Source organism: Chelonia mydas, chromosome 5 (assembly GCF_015237465.2).
Source record: "Chelonia mydas isolate rCheMyd1 chromosome 5, rCheMyd1.pri.v2, whole genome shotgun sequence".
Taxonomy (NCBI): Eukaryota; Metazoa; Chordata; order Testudines; family Cheloniidae; genus Chelonia; species Chelonia mydas.
This window is the reverse complement of record NC_051245.2, coordinates 102679186-102704197: the sequence shown is the minus strand read 5'-3', so window position 1 is coordinate 102704197 and position 25012 is coordinate 102679186. Positions and strand designations below refer to the sequence as shown.

Genomic DNA, 25012 nt, shown 5'->3' with positions numbered 1-25012 from the left:
ACTTCAAGGGGTGACTAACTCACATAGCTTCCTTTGAAATCTCTACCTTCTATCTCCTAACACCCCACAAAACACTCAGATGAAAACCCCATTTCTACACACTGATATTAGCACATACTCTTCAACTGAAATTCACTGCCGTGCAGAGACCCAACACAATGTATGTGTATCACTTACGTCCCTCCTAAGACTTATAGTGATGCCTGAAATGGAACTTAAGTGGTACATAGGGCTCTACACAGGGTTGAATTTCACCCACAGGGAAGGAATGAGTTCATAGAACTTGCAAAAAACACCAAAACAAAACAACACAGCTATATGAAGCTCAAAAACTGGCTCACACTCTGAACCTTATTTATTATTATTTAGGGCTGTCAAGCAACTAAAAAAATGTATCACCATTAATCGCGCTGTTAAAAAATAATAGAATACCATTTATTTAAATATTTTTTGATATTTTCTATATTTTCAAATGTATTGATTTCAATTACAACACAGAATACAAAGTGTACAGTTCTCACTTTGTATTTATTTTTATTACAAATATTTTGCACTGCAAAGAAAAAAATAGTATTTTTAGTTCACCTAATACAAATACTGTAGTGCACTCTCTTTATTCTGAAAGTTGAACTTACAAATGTAGAATTATGTACAAAAAAAACTGCATTCAAAAATAAAACAATGTAAAACTTTAGAGTCTACACGTCCACTTGTCCTACTTGTTCAGCCAATCCCTAAGAGAAACAAGTTTGTTTACATTTGCAGGAGATAATGGTGCCCACTTCTTGTTTACAATGTCACCTGAAAGTGAGAACAGGCGTTTTCATGGCATTGTTCTAGCCGGTGTCGCAAGTTATTTACATGCCAGATGTGCTAAATATTCATATGTCCCTTCATGCTTCAGCCAACATTCCAGAGGACATGCATCCAACCTGAGGACTGGTTTTGCTCAATAACATTCCAAAGCAGTGCGGACCGACGCATGTTCATTTTCATCATCTGAGTCAGATGCCACCAACAGAAGGTTGATTTCCTTTTTTGGTGGTTCGGGTTTTGTAGTTTCTGCATTGGAATGTTGCTCTTTTAAGACTTCTGAAAGCATGCTCCGCACCTCATCCCTCTCAGATTTTGGATGGCACTTCAGATTCTTAAACCTTGGGTCTAGTGCTGTAGCTATCTTTGTGTTTTGTCAAATCTGAAGTTAAAGATTGTGACAGGGTCAGGCTAGATGGCTACGGGAGAGTAATAGAAGGCAGATATATTAGCCCCAGGCTAAGTAGGTCCCTTTTTCCTAGGTAAGGTAACAGGGAAGGTTCCAGAACAATCAGGAACCTTCTGGAGACAATTAAGACAGGCTGATTAGAACACCTGCAGCCAATCAAGAAGCTGCTAGAATCAATTAAGGCAGGCTAATCAGGGCACCTGGGTTTTAAAAAGGAGCTCACTTCAGTTTGTGGTGTGCATGTGAGGAGCTGGGAGCAAGAGGCACTAGGAGCTGAGAGTGAGAATGCTGACTGTTGGAGGACTGAGGTGTACAAGCATTATCAGACACCAGGAGAAATGTCCTTTGGTGAGGATAAAGAAGGTGTTGGGAGGAGGCCGTGGGGAAGTAGCCCAGGGAGCTGTAGCTGTCGCACAGCTGTTCCAGGAGGCACTCTAGACAGCTGCCTTCCACAGGGCCCGGGGCTGGAACCCGGAGTAGAGGGCGGGCCCGGGTTCCCCTGAAATCCTCCCAACTCCTGGTCAGACACAGGAGGAGTCGACCTGGACTGTGAATTCAGAAAAACGGCCAAGCTGAGGGCTGCCGTGAAGCTCCAAGGCGAGCAAATCCGCCAATAAGTGCAAGACCCACCAAGGTAGAGCAGGAACTTTGTCACAGTATTCTTAAATCAAACAACATATGCTGGGTCATCATCTGCGACTACCAAAATACAAAATATATGGCAGAATGCGGGTAAAAGCATGGAGCAGGACATACAATTCTCCTCTAAGGAGTTCAGTCACAAATTTAATTAACACATTTTTTCTTTAACATGCATCATCAGCATGGAAGCATGTCCTCTGAAATGGTGGTCAAAGCATGAAGAGGCGTATGAGTGTTTACCATATCTGGCACGTAAATACCTTGCAATGCCAGCTACAAAAGTGCTATGCAAACACCTGTTCTCACTTACAGGTGACATTGTAAATAAGAAGCAGGCAGCATTATCTCCAGTAAATGTAAACAAACTTGTTTCTCTTAGGGATTGGCTGAACAAGAAGTAGGACTGAGTGGACTTGTAGGCTCTGAAGTTTTTACATTGTTTTATTATGGAGTGCAGTTATGTAACAAAAAATCTACATTTGTAAGTTGCACTTTCACAATAAAGAGATTGCACTTCAGTACTTGTATGAAATGGATTGAAAAATACTATTTCTTTTGTTTGTCATTTTTACTGTGTAAATATTTGTAATAAAAATAACAATATAAAGTGAGCACTGTACACTTTATCTCCTGTGTTGTAATTGAAATCAATATATTTGGAAATGTAGAAAAATATGTAACAAATTTCAATTGGTATTCTATTTAACAGTGTGATTAAAACTGTGATTAATCACGATTAATGTTTTTAATCGTGATTAATTTTTTTACATTTAATCACGTGAGTTAATTGTGATTAATCAACAGCCCTATTATTATTATTTTATTTGTTTGTATTTCAGTAGTGCATAAGGGGCCCCAATCAGGGAGCAGCGCCTCATTGTGCTATGCATAATAGCTGCATAATAAAAGTCAGTCCCTGCCCCAAAGAATTCAGAGTTTAGGCACAGGATACGAGACCACAGACAGAAAGAGCATCTTACAGCATGTGTCCTTTGTTTAAAGGACAGTGGCAGATTTACTAATTTAAGGAAACGATGGCAGATTTACTAATTTAAGGTGTGATTTCATCAGTTTTGATTATTCCAAGTCACTTCTTAGATTGGAAATCTATAGGGAAAGGCCAAGTGCTACAAAAAGTAATGTTAATGATTCAGCAGGTGGTATTCTACTTTCTTAGTGTCTTCTCCTGAGGTGTGCTGAACAACTACAACTCCCAGACTTCACTGGAAATTGAAGATGTTCAGTACATTTTAGGATGACGCCCTTAGTAGAGAGGCAATGTTGAAGATGCTGTCATTTGATTGATATGTAAAACTGCAATCCTGATCCAACAGTACTTTTTGTAAGATAAGTAAATTCCTGTTTGGATTATAACATATTATCTATTTAACTTCTCCAAGCATGTTAAATTAGTTATGCTCAACTACTGGTATACAGCTTAGCTGTGTCGTATTAAATAGTTTTTGTGTTCCACCCCAGAAGTGGGAAAAGCAATTAATATATATTACAGATGAACTGGAGCCAAATCCACAACATGGAATGTGAACTTTCTCAGATTTCAGAGGGCTCAGGGTCCATAATAAAATCCCTGCTAGTTAATCTCTCCTCACACATTTGGTCCTTTCTATTTTAGGTTTGGGTATAGCTGCAATCTTATGATTGGCCTCATGAGATTTGCTCTATTTTGGATAGAAATCTAGACAGATTCCTTCAAGAACAGCTCATGAGATTTCAGCACCATTGAATCCAAATCTTACTCTAGTTCTGATTCAGCTTTGAACTTGAACCCCAAACCATAGCCTTAACCTAATACAGACTCAGGGTATGTCTTCACTACCCACCGGATCAGCAGGCAGTGATCGATCCAGCGGGGATAGATTTATCGCATCTAGTCTAGACGTGATAAATCGACCCCCGAGCGCTCTCCCATTGACTCCTGTACTCCATTGCCACGAGAGGCGCAGGCAGAGTCGACGGGGAAGCGGCAGCAGTCTACTTACCGCAGTGAAGACACCACGGTAAGTCGATTTAAGTACGTTGACTTCAGCTAGGTTATTCACGTAGCTGAAGTTGCGTAACTTAGATCACCCCTCCCCCCACCCCAGTGTAGACCAGGGCTTAAGCACCACCATCTTAGGCAATCTTTAAGGTGTAATAAACTTCATAAAATTCCCCTAGGATCTGTGTATGCAGAGTGGAATCCTGGCCCCACTGAAGTCAGCAGAAGTTTTGTCATTCACTTTAGTAGGACCAGGGTTTCAACCCTAGGTTTTTATACACCATGCCCATTACCGTGGTATCTGAGTGCTTTGTATGAAAGATACTATAAATATACATTCAAAATCATAATGATTATTCTATGTATCTATCCTAGCTACAGTACCTGAGCTCCTGATAAATATTTTAATGTATTCAACCCCATAACACTCCTCTGAGGTAGTAAAGTGCTATTATTGCTATTTTACATATGAGGAATTGAACAGCAATCAAAGGAACAGCGTCAAAATTAATTGCCCAAACTCACAGGCAAAGGAGGAAATTGAACGTGGGTCTTCCAGGTCCCAGGCTAATGCCCTAACCACTAGTCAACATTCTGCATACATTAAAGAGGACACTTCAAGAGGAACAGTGTTGGTATGATAATGCCTCACCTTGCACAGATGAATGGGTGTTTAAAGAATGTGCATAATACATAGTGGGCCAGATCCTCAGCTATGCCAAGTTGAGACAGAGTATATCTGATGGAAAGCTGTCTCTGAGCCACCTTTATGCTCCTCTGATTCTAGGCTGACAACACCTGGCATAATATAGAACAGCTCAAGTGGGAGCTGCTCTTAGTTATGCTGGCTGCTGTGGTCCCATAGGAGCCACTACAGCATCTGAGGATCACGTGGAGTGCATGACTCTCTGCTTCACCCCCTTCTACTCTGGAAGACCTTAGCTGCCACTTCAATGCAAAGCAGCTGGAGCTGTGGCTATGAATCTGGGCCTGTATGTTGTACACGTATGAGTTTTTATATAACAAATGTGAAAGATTGTTATAAAACCAGACTTTTTTTCCTTTTCAGAGGATCAAATTCCTCGTGGTTTTCCCACCATTGATATGGGCCCCCAGTTGAAGGTGGTCGAACGCACTCGCACAGCCACTATGTTATGTGCAGCCAGCGGCAATCCTGATCCTGAAATAACTTGGTTCAAAGATTTCTTACCTGTTGACACAAGCAACAACAATGGACGTATCAAACAATTACGATCAGGTAGGGTCTCGTTACTGTTTCCACTAACGCCCAGAGTTGTTCTCTCACACTATTTTTTTATTTATTTATAGGTAAAAATTTCTCTTCCTCTTCTCTTTTCTGTGTTACTGAGTGTGTTGTCCATGTCTGTGATGCTGTCATAGCCTGTTCCCGAGTCCGTCTGTGTGTGTGTGTGTGTGTGTGTGTGTTTTGCAGCTTCTGTTCACTCCACATTGCTCACTGCTGTGACTGTATTTTTGATATTTTTTTTCTTTACTGCTTTTCCGCAGTATTTGACGGATCCATTTTCTCCTCTTTCTTTCTTTCTTTCCTTTTTTTTCCCCACAAATTTATTTCAACATTGGACTTCATTCAGAACTTTCAAGGAGTGCCAATGGTTATATTCATCAAAACCAAAACTTTCATATTTAGACACTAAAAATATTCAATAAAAAGTGTGTTTTGTGCTGTCTTTTCCACATTTGAAGCCACCAAAGATTAGCCAGTTTTGACACAACTTCTTTCCTCTCACTAATACATAAAACACAATACTTTTTCCCATGTGTAACCATACCTTTAGAAAAAAGGGTGGGTGGGTAAAAAAAGTCCTTGGGTAACCTATGAAAAAAGGGCTTTTTGCTGGCTGAGCATTTTTCCAACACATTTAGCCACAGTAGTGCGCGCCCACGCTAAAGCTTTCTGAATCCTACAATTTCTGGATCTACAGAAGCCTGCTTTTGGTGTAGACTCCAGCTTTTGCTTCTCTCTCTTTGCCCGTTGCACTTCCCTAATAGTCCTTTCACCCCCCACCCTTTCCACCTTAGTTTATTCTTTTGCTCTCGTTAGATTTAAAAAAAAAAAGATAACTCTAAATTCATTAAGTTTAAAGCTTATCCCCAAATAATATAATGGGGCGATAATAAGCCTTTTGCCTTGGCAATGATAGTGATATTGCTGTAGAATCTAAGTTGTTTAATCACCTGTCTTCCCAGAATTCTCAGCTTTTGACCTGTCCTGTGATGTTAAATCGTCTTGTTAACTGACTCTTTGCTTGTTGTCAGCAGAACTGTGTAAATTAACCTACTGTTAATGTAAATTAAGAATTAATTTTCACATGTGACGTAGATTATTTAGTATATAAAGTTTTAACTGAAAACTTTGTGCCAAATTATAAGGAATATAATAATATTTTTATGCTGTCTTTCTTCTCTCCGTATTTAAATCTCCAGAATCTATTGGTAAGTGCTTAGTTCTGAAGCGCACTTCACCCCCACTAATTTCCATATTCAGAATATTATTATTATATTACTATGATGATTATTATTCTTAAAATGCATGGCATGCATTTTACTAACAGTCAGTGTAGTCACCAGATCTCCGTAGTGGCGCACACACACACCTCCACAGAAATGTTGTATCGATCATAGCAACACCTGTCTAGAAGAAACAGTACACAAGTATCACATAGAGTGCAGTGAATGCCATAATCCAACTTAAACTGCAGTATTTGTTTCCAGATAGACTTCAGTGTATCCTCTCTCTCTCTCTCTATCTATATATATATAGAGAATATATATATATATACACACCCTTAAATAGAATATCCAATATTTTCCTAAACTATGTATTAAATACATTATTGTAAAGTATTTCTTTAAGGATGTGAGGCATATACGATATATTTCTAACCCTTTATAACCAAACACTTAAGAACTCAGATGCTTCTCTGAGAGTGGCAATGCTGCTTTTTGTGGCCTTTGCCCTTTGTGGTACAGTGCAACTTGCTTTTATAATCTAATAATACTATCTAATATATTCCTGTTTTAAAAGTATAGTAATTCAAGTTTTTTTAAGACCTTATTTAATTCTGTAAATCTAATTTGATTCTTCTTCCAAAGCCCTAGCCTCCTTCTTCTCGTACTAATGCTTCTTCTTTCTAATCTTATTTGCATTCATATTATCCACCCAGGTGGTACACCAATAAGAGGTAAGAGTGCTGAACTAACGTTCACAGAATGATCTTACTCATTCTTTCTGTCCTTTCATCCTTCTCATCTTTGTCCTGTTAAAAAACAACAACACAGAAATGTCCATCATCTTTATTTTTTCCTTTATTCTGTTTGGTTATGATCAGTGATTCTCATGTTGTGACCTTTATTTCCACTTCCCTTTTCCTTTCCCTTATTTTGTTTCTTCATTTTTGAAAAAGATATATTTAATTTGTGATATGCTTCAAAGGAAGCATATCCAGGTCTTTTGGCCATAGCCCAGTCACAGCGTACCATTTGTCCCTCTTTTTTTCTTTTTTGTTTTTTCTTCTTCTTCTTCTTCGTCTTCTTTTTTTCTTTTCTCTTTCTTTTTTTTTTTTTTTTGTTCAACTAGAACAAAAAAAAAAAGATCATTTTTTTTCTTCCTTAGCTGTTCTTGTTCTGGACCAAAGGCAAGGTGGTCTGGAGAACAGTTGCAGACATGCAGAAGACAACATGGAATATCTTCTTTTTGTCTTTATCTTTCAAAAAAGGTTTTTTGTTTTTGTTGTTCTCCAATTCTTTTTTTCTTTTAACTTCATAAAGTTGAAAATGTTTTTCCCCCCCTACGAAATTACAGCAATGCTTTTTTTTTCCTTGTTGTTTTTTGTTTTTTTGTTTTTCTTGGATTTACCCCATCTCTGGATTTTTGGGTCTTCTGATCTTCAGGCTTTGGAAATGAAAGGTTAATGAGTCGTCTTTCTTGGTGGTGTATGGTATTGCTGGTTTTTGATACTTTGACAAAAAATGTTCACTTCTTTTATAATTCTTGTTTTGTATTTTTCTTGGGTTTTGTGACACCACACTGCTAATCCCACTCGTGGATTTTGATGGGTGTCTTAGGGGGGGCCCTCCTGAGGTCCTCAGCAGTGGTTGGTTGGTTCTTCCTTGTTGGCATAGACCATGCTTTTAAACTTTTTTTTGTCTTCTAATTCAACTGCTCTTTGTTTTTCAGCAAACGTACTAAAAGATTGTAAGTTGTGGCAAACCGTCTTTCTTTTCTTACCAATCTGCATGTCTTAAGGGAGTTTTATTTCTTTAAGAGAATATTTTGATAATTATGAATGACTAATGCAGTTTCTTTTTTTTTTTAACACTTTAAGCAGCTTTTTTGTTCTTGCTGCACATTTTTGGCTTTCTTCAGCAGAAGACTTTCTTGAAACCTGTCCTGTCTTTTTTGAGAGTACCACCTTTTCCACTACTTTTGTTACAAAAAATAAAGAAACTCAGAAAAATAGAACAACCCAACAACTTAATCTCTTTTCTTTTATTTAAAAGCCATACTTCCTTGAAGCAGTCTCACCCATCTTCATTTTAATGGTCGAGGGGGAAAAAAAGTATTGTTTAAAAAGTGATTTTTTCTGTCAAATGCAAATTGTTTCCTGTGCTAGCACTGATGATGTGAAAAAAATAATCTTTGTTTTTTTCATCGCATCATTTTCTGTCTGTGCACCTTAGCAAGAAAATGAACCGACGTTGAGTGGACCTTCGCATACAGGGCTTTTCGTATTGTTAAGCGGTGTATAATTATGGATCTAGAAAACCTTCTCTGACCATGTCTTTGGCTATATATTTTATATTCATACAGGTGCCCTCCAAATTGAACTGAGTGAAGAATCTGACCAAGGCAAATATGAGTGTGTTGCAACCAACAGTGCGGGTACACGCTATTCTGCCCCTGCCAATCTATATGTCAGAGGTAGGAATGACATAACCCTGGCATCCACTCTTCATTCAGGCTCAGGGGGTGTTGAGATACTCTCAGGATCTGTGCAGTTAACTTAGTAATAAACAAACTGCTATGGTAAAAGTAACAGTAACTAAATATGTTTTAAAAGTTTAGACTCTAGAGGACAGGGATTTTTTTAAAAAGCACTCTTGAGTTCAATCTATCCTGTGACTTAAGGTTTGTAAGTATATTTACACTTTTACATCTTGGCTTCTATTTTTCCTGCATTGATTTAGACCCGTGCTTTGCATTTTTTTTTATTATTATTATTTTGTTTTGTTTCTTTCTTTTGTGTTTTCTTTTCAAACTCCTGAGGTAGTTGCTTGGTATGCTACTAATCAGCTCTGGGTATAACTCCAAGGCAATGGGGTGTATGTCTACATAACCTCTGCTGCTGGGTTACAAAGGAAAAGCTTCAAACTTTAAAATAATATATGCAGAGCACAATTGTATATTCTTCTTCCTTTTTTATATCTTCTTTACACACACACATCTATATCTATCTATCTATCTATCATGTGGGGGGGGTATAAACACATGCACGCACACACACACACACACATATATATATATATATTTTTTTTTATTTAAACATTATCAGAAAAGTGTAATCCCTGCCACTGCAGTAATGAAGCTGACTGTACTTTAAAAATTAATTGCTTGTCTATATGACAGGTATGAATTATGAAGATACATTCATATTTCCCTGTACTGTAATAGAAATGATTAATTTTAAAATCTGTGAAAGTGTTCTTTTGATTTCAAACAGAAAGAAGTGGTTCCTCTTTGACAGTATTTCCAACAGCTGGTTCATGTAGCTTTCTGTACAATATAAAGCCTATGCTTCAATACCTATAATATATATATATATATATATGTCTACAAACTAAGGGGGTGCGGAAAATATGTGTGAAAGCTGAAACAGCTTTAAGCTCGTTACTGTAGTGTGGGTGATCTTACCAAAAATATCTAGCTTGATCTTGAAATTTTTGTGAGAAATAATGTTTCAATCAACTGTTTTATTTTCTTTTTTGTTTTGTTTTGGGTGGTTTTTTGGCCCAAGAAAAGTTTCATGGCATCCTTAGAAAGTTGTTTGATCCTTTTTCCCTCCCTCAGAAAAATACTGACTTTCCTGTACTGCATGAAGCATGTGTGCCTTTTTTATCCAAAGGAAAATTTCAAAATAATGCTAGCTATTGTTTCTAACACCGTAATAGCGGCGAGAAATTGCTAACTTTTCAAGCTGACATAGGAAGGTTTAATTAGAGCAAATAAAGATGTTCAAGTAGCAGTTGAAAGCCTTGATATGGCCTTTTTACTCTCTCTGTGTTTCCCTTGTTTTTCTCCTTTCCTCATTTCATTGTGTTCTGCATCAAACCCCCTACATCCCTCAGAGCTGCGAGAAGGTTGGTGTGTTTTTTACTTTTTACCCACCTTACAAAACTATTAATTAAACCAATAACAAAGAATACAAATGAAATGAATGTAGCTGCATTGTGGCCTTTTTTAAGTTAACGTTATGTTTAAGCAGAGAATGCCCTGGTCATGGCTTTTGATGCGTGCAAATGTCTAACTGTTGTGCATGATGAGAATGAACTTGGGTGCATGGCAACCTGTAACTTTTAACACTAAGGTTTGGTAAACTTGGTCAGTGTTCCTGCTTTTTTCTTTTCCTTTAATTTCTTGTTTATATTGATGCCTGCTGTTCAAGAATGATTTCCCTGCAATTGCTTCTCTAAGCAGCCCAAGCATGAAAACTAAACTCCCCTCTGTTTAAAACAATTCTGTTTGATACTACAAATTCCACATTGCCTGCTTCTTGCTTTGTGTGGCCTCTGAATTGGCTGCTGAAGGCATGTTATGCCATTTGCTTGTTTCCCCATGCCTGTCATTCACTCACGAGGCCATCGCAGTAAGTCCCTCTTGAGTCAATAGTAGTTCACCAAAATTTAACTAAATCCAGCAGAAAGGTTTCAAACTAATACAATGTTTATTCTGTTACTCATAGTGCCTTATTTTATTTTTTGTTTTTTGCTGATTAAAAATAATGTTTTACGATTAGCTTCTGGTTCATCAACCTCAAATAAATACAGTGCAGAGTACTTTGTCCAATTAAAGGCCTAAATACAAACCTACCTCTCTGCCACTTCTCCCTCTGCCTCCTCCTACACACATATGTGCACACACAGAGAATATCTGAAGCAGGAACACTGATTTATTGTTGCCTGGTAATTTTTTCTCGGTGTTGTGTTTGCTTAACTATTAACTATTCTGTTAATGCGATATCCTGCTATGTGTTTTCAATCAGCTGCTCCACATTTTGAATATAGAAAACCTCTAATATGACTAATCCTAGTAGTTTACTTTGCTTTCCTTACATGCAAACACAGTAGAATCCTGAATGTTAAATGTTCTGCTCTTTCCCCAGTGGCCCCACCTAATAGATGCTTCATAACAACCTGAGCTTAATCTAATATCCTCCTCCCTCCAACCCTATCCTCCTTTAAATTCCTGTTTCTGTCAACCCATCCAACCCCCAGTTTTTAGTTTTATTCTTTCTCCTAATAAGTTTTCCTTTTTGGTTTTAGCAGTTTTGTTTCTTTCTGTAATTTTGATTCTCCAACATTTTCCTGAGCATGATTCTCTACAGATTCTGTCATTTGCTTGCCTGCATGACCAAATCCAGTACTCATACTGGTTTTGCCTTGTTTCTTCTCCTGTGACTATATATATTTTTCTATGTTTGTTTCAGTGTTAGTGTGAGGTCTTGAGGCTGCATCCACTTTGAGTCTGAAAGCAAATCAAATTGCACTTTCAGTGTATTGTAGGTGATGTGTTTCAGGGCTGTGATGTGACAATGTGGTCCAGCACATTTATTCACATCAACTGGAAGTACGCAGCATTGAAGTTGGTTTTGGTACTCAACTCAAGCATGCTGTTAACCCTCCAGTTTTCTTCTGTGCATATTATATATATCTCTATATATATATGCATACAAACTACATGCATATATGTATATGTGTGTGTGTGTAACTTTTGCATGGTGTTTGTGTATTGTTAGTATATAGTTAGTCAATTGTGGGCCCCTAGTAGGTCTGAATCAACTTTTGTATGAATGTGTCTAATGATATCAACAAGTAAATATAATATAATTTACTTTGTGTGCGGACAATATACTTGTGTAGTCTGTATATTTTATTTTTTGGCAAATTGGAATAACATGTTTAAAATGTTAAATTGTGTCTGTACAGTTCATGTAGTCTATATGCAAAACTCATTTTCCCTTTTTGTATATGTTATTACTTTTTTTGTGTTTTGTTCCAGTTCGCCGGGTCCCACCAAGGTTCTCTATCCCACCTACCAATCATGAGATCATGCCAGGAGGGAGTGTTAACATCACCTGTGTTGCCGTGGGGTCACCAATGCCATATGTGAAATGGATGCTGGGGGCTGAAGATCTGACGCCCGAAGATGATATGCCAATAGGGAGGAATGTCCTTGAGCTTAATGATGTCAGGCAGTCTGCAAACTACACTTGTGTTGCTATGTCCACCCTTGGTGTTATAGAAGCAATAGCACAGATAACTGTCAAAGGTACTTTACATATATAATCTGTGTATATGTAGACATGACTTGTTCTTTGTTTTTCTGACACAGTTGTTAAAAATTGATAACTTCCTTAAAGAAGATGATGATCTGTATTAGCTTTAGGCCAAATTCTGGCTCCAAGTAGCAGAAGTGTGTAGTGTAGGGTGTAACTGTGCTCGGCACCCAGGACTGTAATTCACTTTGTTACCTACTGTGTCCAGTGAGAGGAAGTCTGTCTTAAAATAATAGAATATTAAGGTTGGAAGAGACCTTAGGAGGTCATCTTGTCCAATCCCCTGCTCAAAGCAGGACCAACACCAACTAAATCATCCCAGCCAGGGCTTTGTCAAGCCGGACCTTAAAAACTTCTAAGGATGGAGATTCCGCCACCTCCCTAGGTAACCCATTCCAGTGCTTCACCACTCTCCTAGTAAAATAGTGTTTCCTAATATCCAACCTAGACCTCCCACACTGCAACTTGAGACCACTGCTTCTTGTTCTGTCATCTGCCACCACTGAGAACAGCCTAGCTTCATCCTTTGGAACCCCCCTTCAGGTAGTTGCTATCAAATCCCCCCTCACACTCTTCTCTTCTGAGTCCCTTTGATTTATTCTCCTGTGACATCCAGCCCTGACACTGACTACTCACAGAAAACCTTCTGCACCCAAGGGTACCATGTATCCCAGTTTTACCTTAAACTACTGCTGCTATGAGCACTTACAATAAAACAAAAGCAGATTTATTTAGGAAAGAATAAAATTTCATCTAGAAATGAAAGAGGGTGGTGCAAGTAAATATTTACAATACAAAATTAAGTCATAAATTGTAAACCTGGGCCTATACTTATCAATAGTTATCTTTTCTAGTCTAATAAAGTAGATTTCCCCCACACCCTGCAAAGTTCAGTCTGTTGCACAACTGGATGGTTTCTCAAGAATCAAGATCCATATGTTCATGAAAGCACTTCCCATCCACAGGTGGTTTCGTCAGTGAATGGATAGTGCTTCTCCCTCCTCTGCATTATACTGCAAACAGCCTTTTGTTTCTATATCACAGACAGGGCAAACCCCTTGTTGTAAAGCTCATTTTTCATCTTCAAGTGGTATTGATAGTTGCCTCTGAAGGTTTACCAATCAAAATCTTACTATTGCACATGGCTAAACAATTGAGCTTTGCATTATATCACCAGCCAAATGGGGCAGGGTGACAACTCCCCCTTGCCCACATGGGCCATCACCAAGACACAGTATCTCCTGATGACTAATTTCTACTCCAAGTCCATAAAGCATATTTTCAATATTAATATATTATTCCTTAAATATTACCTGTCTGTACATCTCACAATGATCAAGAATCTTGACAAATTACAAACTCTCTGTAGATACCTTGTATGTTCCTCTTTATGGCCAAATGTCTTTAAGAGGTGTTTGGTGTGTGAGTTTGTCTGGTCTGAAGTGAGAGTTTTTTTTGCAAAGAACAGGGGACCCTTTGCCAAGGGGTTCCATGTAGGATTACCATATTTCAGGTTCCCAAACAGATGATGCTGGAGGAGAAGGAGGTGTTGGAGGGGGGTAGAGTGGGGGTCCTGGAGAGGTGTATATGTATTGGGAAGGGTAACTGGGGGATGCTGGAGTGCATACCTGTGGCAGAAGTATTCAGTGGAGGTGGGGGGCAGTGTTGTTCGCTGTCACAGTGGCGGGGCGGCTGTTGCAAGCCCAGGACGCAGCACCAGCTGTCAGTCAGCATCTCCCTGCAGGGCCCCCTCAAAGACCTGGGAACCAGGGCTGCAGGCGAATGGACCAATCAGCTGGGGATACAGGGAGGGACCAGTTGGGAAGCAGACTGATTGGGGTTCATTCTGAGCTGTAATGTTTGCTCTGCAATAACCCCAGACTTTGACCCTTATTTCAAAAATCCACCCAGACGGAGAGTGGACTACAAAAAAAAAAGGTCATGTCCAAGAAAACCTGGACGTATGGTAACCCTACGTCCATGTCACACAGGGGTTCTGCAACTCAAATGCCCAAGTGGTGATGCCCTGAGATATGTGCAGAGCAGAATGATTTAGGGCTGGTTTTAAGAGCAGGGCCAACTCTGTTGCTTCTTAATGCCAACTATTGTGTCCTGCCCCAGTGCCTGCTGATAGAGCTACCCCCTGGCTAATGCTAATATTTCATTGGGCAGTCCAAAAGAAAATGTAGATCTAGACTATGGCAAACTTCTGGGCATGTTTCCTGGGCAGTGAAAGCTCCCTCTGCATTCTCCTACTCAATGCATAATCTCATTTGTTGAAAGAGAAAAGGAAGCCCCAAAACAAACCTTGTTATTTTCTCATGTCCAAATAGCAAGTTTTCCTTAGCAATAACAAGTTCTCTTTTTTTGTATGAACAAAACTGCAGTGTGAATGGGACAGAAAGTAAGAAACAGAAGCATAGGGTTTGGGCGGAAACTTTTGTAGGCTGATGTGTTTTCACCATGGGTAGACACTGCACAAGCAATACAGGTAACAGAGATGCATACAATTAATGGTGCCCACTTTTCCACAATTTACAATACATTTGTGCTTCACTATGCAGCTAAGTGAAACTGGTTCTATAATTGTCTTTGCAGATAATTGTTTAACAGACTTCTTAGATTCTGGAAAGCTGTGGCAGTAAGCAGTGATTTGGAGGGAAAATAGGCTTTAAGAATAGCCACAGAAAATTATTTAGGGCTCGACTTTTGACTTGGAGTACATGCCTATGCAAGAAAGTAAAAGCAAATGAGAACAACCCCCTTAAAACCCTGAATAGTCTACCTGGACCTTGAATCCGGGCACACAGCAATAAGTGCTGTATACCTACTTACTTCCTCTTCAGGATACATAAACACAACGTAGTGAGGTAGGGGGAGAATCTTAGCTCTGCTCCCCACTCACTGGCCAATGCAACTGAAGCAAGTGTGTAATAGTTAGCTGCTGATGTTGACTTCCATCCAGAGCAAGGAGGAAGCTAGAATTGTGACTGGAAGGCCTCCTGGGGTGGTACAGTTCAAGGATGTGCCTAAACTCACTACACAGTACATAAGATCCAGTACCAAAGTACTGAGCATGCCCCATGATGTGTTGATTCCCCTAATCTCATACTGACTGCAGGCAGAGATCAGTTCAATTCCTTACAGGATCAGCCCTTATAGTATAGTTGCACTTCAAAACGTGTCCTTGTTTGCAATGTTCTTTGAATTTAGTCCATCTATCTGGCCTACTCCTGCATTACTAAAATTATAAACTACCGATTCAGGCAGCAATAGTATTAGTAGATAAGCAAACCTCTCATTTCATTACTGTGTTTTGCTACCTTCATTCTAGCTAAATCAAGGGCCGTATACTTTTCAAAAGCAGCAATGGTTAAAAACTTGATGGCTGATTTTCAGAGCTATTGGTTGTCTGCAACTCCTGCTGAGTTCATTAGAAACTGAAGATATCCAACACCTCTGCAAATCAAGCCTTAACAGTGCACGCTCTCTCTCTCATGGCTGTTCTTGTGCAGGTGCTTAGTGGATCTATGGTAAAAATCATTATTGGGCCATATATCAGAAGACCTTTTTTAATGTGGGTTATGAGATATTTCTGTGTTCTCTGTTAAGTTTCTGGAATAAATAACAGTACTAAACAATTGGATTTCCTATGAAAGAGTTGAATTCTAAATAGGGGATGTAGCTCCTGCCCAAATCAACTACATTTCAACCCATTTCATGTCATGATTTGCTTTGTTTGATTTCATATCACACATTAAGAGTAAAGAATGATTGCTATGTACTATTTATTAACTTAATTTTATGGTATTATTTTTAGCCTTACCCAAACCTCCAGGAACTCCTGTGGTGACGGAAAGCACAGCAACAAGCATAACGTTGACTTGGGATTCTGGGAACCCTGAGCCAGTCTCTTACTACATAATCCAACATAAACCTAAAAACTCTGAGGAACCGTATAAAGAAATTGATGGGGTGGCTACAACGCGCTACAGTGTTGCAGGTCTAAGCCCATATTCAGAATATGAATTCAGGGTAGTTGCTGTAAATAATATTGGACGGGGCCCACCCAGTGAGCCAGTGTCAACAAGGACCTCAGAACAAGCACCATCTAGTGCACCTCGCAGTGTACAGGCTCGTATGTTGAGCTCAACTACAATTTTAGTACAATGGGAAGAACCTGAGGAACCAAATGGCCAAATTCAAGGATACAGAGTTTATTACACCATGGACCCCACCCAACACGTCAACAGCTGGATGAAACACAATGTGGCTGACAGCCATATCACCACTATTGGAAATTTAGTACCACAGAAGACATATTCTGTGAAGGTTCTTGCTTTTACTTCTGTTGGGGATGGACCCCTCTCTGCTGACATTCAAGTCATCACTCAGACAGGAGGTAAGACTGCAATATGGTGGAATAAATTACATACATGTAGAAATTGGGCAGAGAGTATTTGAGTGAGTGAATGTTGGGAAATAAATATTTCCAAGAGATGTCCAAAGTTTTCTTTTTATCTTCCAAAATGTTGCCTATTAAAAGGCATCATTCACAAACCATCTTTCTGCCATTCCACAGCCCTTGCAGTCATTAAAATGGAGGAAATTATCGTCTTTATCGTCAAATCTTCCATTCCCTTTTTCAGCAATGTATAAATGTCAAACAATTCTACCAAAGCAACAGTATTCTCAGTGAGACTGTGAAGAAAGCTAAATGTTGTGGCCACTGCTTGGCTGCGACAGTACTTCTGATGCTAAGTACCACACTATGTTTGTCCCGCAGTTATTAGCTGGCATTTTTACTGGTCTTGTCCTTGAATATTCTGTGGAGTTGATTTTGATGTAGATTGTATATGGGGCATCATATGTTAGATCATTTTTGTTAACATTGATTTGGAGATGTAAAATACATATATACTACACATACATGCACATACATATACATATATCTGTATATTTTGAAAATGTTTAAAATCATATTAAAACAGTGTATATGTACACAGAAGCACATCCATGCACTTCTGATTTATAAACTTCCCTTCCCCACTCATCAACAGAAAGCACCATAGCTCTAGGTAAAACAAGGTCACTATTTCTTTGTTTTATGTTTGCAGGTAGGTTTTGTTTGTGTACAGGACCTTTACGTCTATGAGTTAATTTTATTATCAAATCACTAGCAAGCTCAGTGAATGCAAAGAATGTTTATGAAATCAAAAGCCAGAAATTCTGGTTGTGCTAAACTTCAGAAATTATTTTATTGTAGCTCTATGGAATAAAAACTCCCTATTATTTACTGTTCTTGAACAGGTTTCAGAGTGGTAGCAGTGTTAGTATGTATCAGCAAAAAGAACAAGGAGTACTTGTGGCACCTTAGAGACTAACAAATTTATTTGAGCATAAGCTTTGTTTATTTATTTACTTATGTTTAAATACATTTGTTAGTCATAGAACCATAGAATATCAGGGTTGGAAGGGACCTCAGGAGGTCATCTAGTCCAACCCCCTTCTCAAAGCAGGACCAATCCCCAATTTTTGCCCCAGATCCCTAAATGGCCCCCTCAAGGATTGAACTCACAACCCTGGGTTTAGCAGGCCAATGCTGAAACCACTGAGCTATTCCTCCCCCCCTGTCTCTAAGGTGCCACAAGTACTCCTCGTTCTTTTTGCTCTAGAACAAGATGTGTGAAATATTGCCATAGTTCAGTGATCATCTAGAAATATAGAATGCTACTTGTAAGTCAGTTGATTTTTTTAGCACTAGCAAAGTTTCTTGTAGTAGAAGTTCAAGGTCCTTCAACTTTTGAAAAACCTGTCTCCAAAATATAACTCAAGGCATTGGATCAAACTCTGCCATTGTTTACCTGCATGCAAATCCACTGACTTCTGTGGAGTTACATGTGTGTAAATGGAGAACAGAATTTGATTTGTTGTCTTGGAATTTCTGCAAGTACTGTGTAATAATGGGGAAATGTGTGTACAGTCTTTAAAATTATTTAAAATTAGAAGTTTATTCATTAGCATTTCTAATATACCTAATGGCAATGTAATTGATATTTGTATGTATATTTAGATAGTGAACACTAATTCTGGCTTTTGACATATTTGTAACATTTTTCAGAGGCCAGTCTTTAGATTGCCATATTGCTCTCCCCTTTCTAGCTTAGTGATCAATTGTATTAGATGGAGACACCATAAGCTGTTCAACCATTTTGTTCAGGAAAGGCCTGGTCCTGATCTGTTTGAGGTCAGTAGGAATTTGTCATTAACTCCTACAGAGCAACTATTTCCTGCTGTGGTCCAGTTGGACTGACCCAAGTTATGTTACTGAGCATAGTCACCTGAGGAGTTCTCCATGTATTTAAACATTTCTGGCATCCTTGTGCTGTTAAAACTGGATCACTTAATATGCCCTCCTGTGCTGTTTCTTCTTGTTGCTGTAACATGAAGTCATGATAATGATGATGCTATTGGAGTGATTCTCAGTGCCAGTCTTTTCACTTTGGGAACTGACTTGACCTGACATTTTATTTTTACACTGTCTCATAAAAACAACAGTTTTGAGAGAGGAAAGGCTTTTTAAAGCATGAGCCTGACGGCATGTGAACATTTTCAATCAACAGGATAGGGGTAGGGAAGCTGGACCTAATACAGCACTCCGGCAGGGGTGCTGGAAGTAGGGATGCTGGGGGTATGGCAGCACCCCCCTAACTTGAAATATTTTCCATCATACACAGGGTTTACAGTTTTGTTCAATGGTTTTCAGCACCCCCACTATACAAATTGTTCCAACGTCAGTGCACTCCAGCTTAGAGCAGCGCCAAACCTCGATCTAGATCCAAATTTTGTGAATGGTCCATCTTTGTAATGAGATTAATGAAAACTTCAAATACATATCCTCCCTCCTCTAAAATCTGGAGTATTCAAATCTACATTTTTGTGGCTTGAATCCCTCTCTCTCTTCTGTGTGTATGTGTGTGTGTATATATAAAAATATACACAGAGAGAGAGAATGCCATAAGAAGCAGGACCTGGAATGGTGGTTGGGTTTGGGGTTCTTTGTTTGTTTTTTCTCTGTATAGAACTTAAAAACACATGAATAACTATTTCAATTGTGTAAGCTATCACTTGATGGACCAAATCATGCTCCCATGGAAGTCAGTGACAAAACTCCAATTGACTTCACTGGGGCCAGCATTTGTGTCCTAGAGTTTGATTGACAGCAGTGCCATTCAACATTATTTCCTTCAAAGCCTTTTTCTATTATGTGCATTGTGATCATTGGGAGGTAGGAAAATGTTCTGAGGATTTTGAAAAAGAAACACATTTGCAAGGGTTTTATTTTCAGCACCAGCATAATTAATATTCAAGTTCAATATGACAAAATGGTGCTAAAGAAACAGGCATCTTGAGTTTTACTTCTCGCTTTCTCGGTCATCTGAGTAGATCTGGTCAAAAATTTAATTGAAACTTTTTCAATTAAAAATTTGGTTTTCTAATAAACAATTTTTTTGCAAAAAGTGTCTGCTTCCATTGAAAATTTTACCTTTTTATGAAAAACCTGAACACCCTGAAAAACACAAAGTTTTCGATTTGGAACCATAATCTAAACATTACATTTCAGCTCAGTTCTCATTAAAATCTGTCCCCCTGAGCTCCCATGGTGCATCATAGGAGTAGTAGTTCGGGTTCCTCATGCTCACAATCTTCTTTATGGGCTGGACTCTATGCCCAAACTACATGTCCCATGGTGCACCATGGCTATGGGACTCTTATGGTGCATCTCAATGGTTCAGCAAGAGGGGAGATTATGGGCCTCATGTAAGAGTCCAACCAGGGATCCCAGCTCACTGAGGATAATGGCATGGCACAAGGCATGCAAACTACAATTCCCAAGAGCCACGACTGCAGCTCAAGCAGACATGGCTTAATATCTAACTAATCCAGAATGAAACAATTCAATTAAGATGTTGGCCACAAATATTTGGTTTTTCTTTTTTTTTTCTTTCTTCATCAAAAAGATGATTTTTCCATGGCACGTAGTACAACTCTCCCAAGTTGCTTTTACTATGGCTGTGGTTCAGTTTCACATGAGTGGGTTCAGGGTGAAATATTGTAGCTCTCTAGCTGAGGGTCTAGCATGTCTTAGAAAGTCATTTACCATTCAAAGCAGTGGCTCAAATATATATTTTAAGGAGTGACTTGTCCAGAAAAGGGGATTTTGACTGCTAGGATGGAATGGCAGTCTACATTTCATTCTTTTTTGTCTGAGGATAACTATTTTGTTCTAAACTGTGAGCAGTTGAAAGTGTTGTCTTTGTTGTATAATAAGCAGCAAATTGTTTAAAAGAGTAGCTTAAATCTGAGTTCTCTGGTATTGTTTTCCTTGCATTTCTTTAACTACAGTAAATCCAGGCAGATGACATCCTGATTTCTTATGATTTACAGTTGTTCTGTTCTTTCACCGTAAATCTTGGAAAAGCCTCTTGATCTTACCGTATGAAGTTGTCAGCAGCAACTCCATAGTTAAGGGTTGCATTTAGTTTTCAAAGTTGGGGTTTCAGTCTGTTTGTCATTGATTAAAGCAAATATTTGCCATAATCAAATTTAACACACCTGCTGTTAGAGCGCAGTTGTATATTTGTGGAACATTACAAATAAACACTTGGGACAATTTAAGATTTTGAAGGAATTTTAAAATAATTCCCTTTTGAAGAATAAGGCCTGGTCTCTAACATGCTTTTATATCCCTGTAGCTTACAGTTGCCTTATTTTTAACACTTGTATGTTTAATACGCAGAGGTTAATTTAAAAAAATGAAAACAAAAATAATTATAATTCTTCATCACTATTATGATTTTTATGCCATCGAAACAAATGGATAACGTTTTCAAGATGATAGCCAACATATTAAAAAATGTAGCTATTAAAAGCCAACATAGAAAATGTTAGAGCAGATCCTTTTGAACAAGGAAAACTGGATATCAGTAGGTTTGTGCAGAAAGACCCTGATCCTGCATCGTTAACATCAATGGGAGCTTTGCCCCTGACGTCAATGACTGGAGGATCAAGCCATGTATATTCTCTAAATGATGTGACTCCTGCAAATGCTGGACTTCAGCATGGACAAATTCATATATATACTGAATTGTGATGTTCTCTCCTAATTTATGTTGCCCCTCTTGTAAACTATGTCTCTGGTTCCTGGTCCCCATTCCCAGCTAATTCACTACCAAACTTGCTATTACATTTTCTCTGAAACCCAATCCTCACTTTTTTAATTTTCTCAAACCAACATGCCAGAGCAGACTCCAGGTGCATCCTTCATCTTGCACACCTCATAAAAACAATCTTCCAGCTGGGTCTCAGGACCAGGGTATTCCTAAACTCTGCAGAGAGGGGAAAGTCACTGAGGAGGAGCAAAGGATCTTGCTTTTATTAGCTTCCCATACCAGGAAGAACCACTATGTAGGGACTGGGAGCATTGCAGGGAGAACCAGACACTCCACAGGACAGGGAATTCCAGGAGGCATAGATAACTCTGGGAAACTCCTACATTTAAAAAAAATTACTATATAAAACACATTGTTAATGCTAAGCTAAGGATGTTACGTAACATGAACGTTAAAGTGTATGTACAGTCACCACGGAACATTATAGTTAAGAAAGCATTTGAATGCATGGAAAGGAAAAATTATAGGAAGATCAGATATCTGACTGTCTTTTAAATAAATATAAAAGGGAAAATATATTACACATTGAATAAAACCTTATTGTAAAGCTAATGAGTTGGATTTTAGGGGAGAGGGGGGTTCTGTTTCTAATAGAAGGATTGAAATGCAGAGAAAAACATGCAATTATAAACAAATTATTCTTGCAATTCTATACTGTAGCTCAGTAGAAGATTCTGACACCTTTCATGAACATCAAACACATGCAAAAATGTAATAATAATAAAGTGTCCTGTTAAAATTAGTTTCTTGCCTAACCATCAGCAGTAATTTGACTCCAGTTCAATCAATCATTTTGGCATCATCACTTCCCTCCTTCCTCTGTGTACAGCCCCATGTTAAAAAACTCTGTAGATGAAAATGAAGTCAAAAACTAAAGCATTTTGCTCACCTAAGGCCCTATAATTCCCTGGAGTGTCAGACATGGAGGAAGTAGAAAACAGTGCTAAATGCCCCGGAAATGCCAAAAGAGAGAAAGCGATAGTCCTGCAGCATCCTGTCTGGGAGCTCAGGGAAGGCTGTCTATGCCATGGCTATTCAGCTGGATCTCCACAAGGCTTGGGACAGGGAAAAGAGTGAGGGGTGGGGGTGCAGCTGAGCACCTAGGAGGTGCAGTGTAGAATAGTGCCAAAGAAACTGGCTATCTTCCCTAAAATTGGCAGTGGAATTGCTGAGTAATATAATGCTGATGAGGGAGCCGTAGGGTGACCAGACAGCAAGTGTGAAAAATTGGGACAGGGAGTGGTGGGTAATAGGAGCTTATATAAGAAAAAGACCCAAAAATCAGGACTGTCCCTATAAAATTGGGACATCTGGTCACCCTAGAGCCATGCTGCATTGTGGGAAAGAGGACCTAATGCAGAAGGTAACCATTCAGATAACCCCAGCTTTCTTTACATATCTCAATATCTGCAGGGATATCCCTGCTGATACAAAGGTGTCCCTAGGTAAAGAGGGTCACACCCTCAGACCCCTGCAGTCAGATCCTACGGTGTAGCATTCCCTACACACAATGCAGCAATCTGCAGGAAATTCTCTGAGCTGAAACTCATGGATTTCCTGGCCTTTATACAAGTTTTTGCATGCTAGCCACAATATTATCGCTTCTTCTGTTCCATTTTCCAGCTTCCTTCTCCTGTTCTGTCCCTCCACTTCCCTTTCTCAATGGTTCTTCTCCTCCTTTTAATCTACTCCTTTTCCCCTTCTGTTTTGCTTTTATTTGTTCTTCTAGGCTGTTTTTGTTTATTTTTTTTATTTTAAACTGAAAATGTGTACTTTTGTTTTATAAGCCATGGCAGCATTCTCTTCTTGCTCTGTGTTTTCTTCACTCTCCTCTTGTGCTATCTCTGACCTCTCATTCCTTTTATGTTATTTTTCTATCCTCCTGCTCAATTCATTCTTTGTATGCATGGTTTATTTGCATCTCCACTTCCTTCCTCGCCTTCCTTCTACTTGAATAAAGTGACCCACTGGGCAGGTATGTGGTTTTTTTTTTAAAAGTGACCTACTCAAAAATATACCTGCCTTGAGACACTGAATAAGTAGGGAATTTGAGCCTTGTAAAGTAAAATACTATTAAGAATGCTGGAAATGCGAAGCACAGGTTACTGTGGACCTTTAACTTGAGTATGGGAGAGGGCACTGTGAAATACCTAGAAGATAACATCACTGCATCAATAGAATTAAACTGACCATATAACTGACCATAAATGACCATAAACTGACCACATAAACACTCCCAGGAATACCTCTCCTGTTTTTTTCAATCATCAAACTATTTTCCTACAAGTAAATGTTTAATATAGTTTTGAGTTTGTACCATCATATTTTTATTGCACTTTAGCATTGTTAGTTGTTCATTAACTTCTACAGCAGTTGGTTTACAGGTTTTGAGATTTTTGACAAAATGTACGGCACATTTACACTTTTTAATTAGTTAATTATTCTTCAATATTATCACTCTAGGTTTAAAACTGTAGAATTCTAAGGAGTCAGAAACCTCCAGGCTTATTTACACAAGTTACTTCTGTGTTGAGAGAGAGAGTAGACACAGACACAGGATTAATAAACTATCTTCGTTTGCTTTTAATTACCTTGTGTACTGTGCAGAGAGAATGTGGTATTTTAACAAAAATGGATATCAAGTGACAAAAAAAGAAAAAAATGTTTATGCCTAAACTGAAAGGGCTTCTTAGGAACAATTTTATGAAATTCTCAGCAAACACAAAATCTTGGCCCTTTCCAACTCCACTCAGCTTGTAACTTCTCCTGTTAACTCCTCCATGCCCACTTCCAGAACCTCTGACTCCTAAACTACTTCTCTAAGAATCATGCTGCTTTCTATGTTTGCTTCTGGACATGCTTCCACATGTACAAAGGACCAGGATAGGAACCATGATCTAGAGCGGGGTGGGCAAACTATGGCCCACAAGCCAAATCCAGCCCACCAGCCATTTTAATCTGGCCCTCGAGCTCCCGCTTGGGATGGGAGTCTGGGGCTTGCTCTGCTCTGGGGCTCCAGCCAGGGAGGGGGTCAGGGGCCGCTCTATGCAGCTCCTGGAAGCAGCGGCATGGTCCCCCTCTGGCTCCTATGCATAGGGGCAGCTAGGGGCCTCCATTCTGCATGCTGCCCCCACCCCAAGCACCGCCCCCACAGCTCCCATTGGCTGGGAACCACAGACAATTCATGCTCATCCAAGTGAAGCACTTTTCCATAAGTGGGAACCACAGCCAATGGGCACTGCAGGGGCGGTCCCTGTGGATGGTGCAGCGTTCAGAGCCACCTGGCCGCACCTCCGCTTAGGATCCGGAGAAGGGACATGCC

General features: G+C 39.1%; 1 protein-coding gene across 10 annotated transcripts in view; it reads left to right on the top strand.

The window, feature by feature from the left end:
* The window catches only part of PTPRD (protein tyrosine phosphatase receptor type D), a 2140771-nt gene that overhangs the window by 1953193 nt on the left and 162566 nt on the right, over positions 1 to 25012 (top strand). For 7 of the 10 annotated variants that reach the window (XM_043546218.1, XM_043546214.1, XM_043546216.1 and 4 more), the window contains 7 exons: positions 4933 to 5121; positions 6330 to 6338; positions 7070 to 7087; positions 8716 to 8826; positions 10251 to 10262; positions 12181 to 12450; positions 16278 to 16859. In XM_043546218.1, coding sequence (XP_043402153.1) covers positions 4933 to 5121; positions 6330 to 6338; positions 7070 to 7087; positions 8716 to 8826; positions 10251 to 10262; positions 12181 to 12450; positions 16278 to 16859 — 1191 coding nt within the window. The remainder of the gene's footprint in view (positions 1 to 4932; positions 5122 to 6329; positions 6339 to 7069; positions 7088 to 8715; positions 8827 to 10250; positions 10263 to 12180; positions 12451 to 16277; positions 16860 to 25012) is intronic. The other 3 variants (XM_043546220.1, XM_043546222.1, XM_043546221.1) reach the window with 1 other exon arrangement.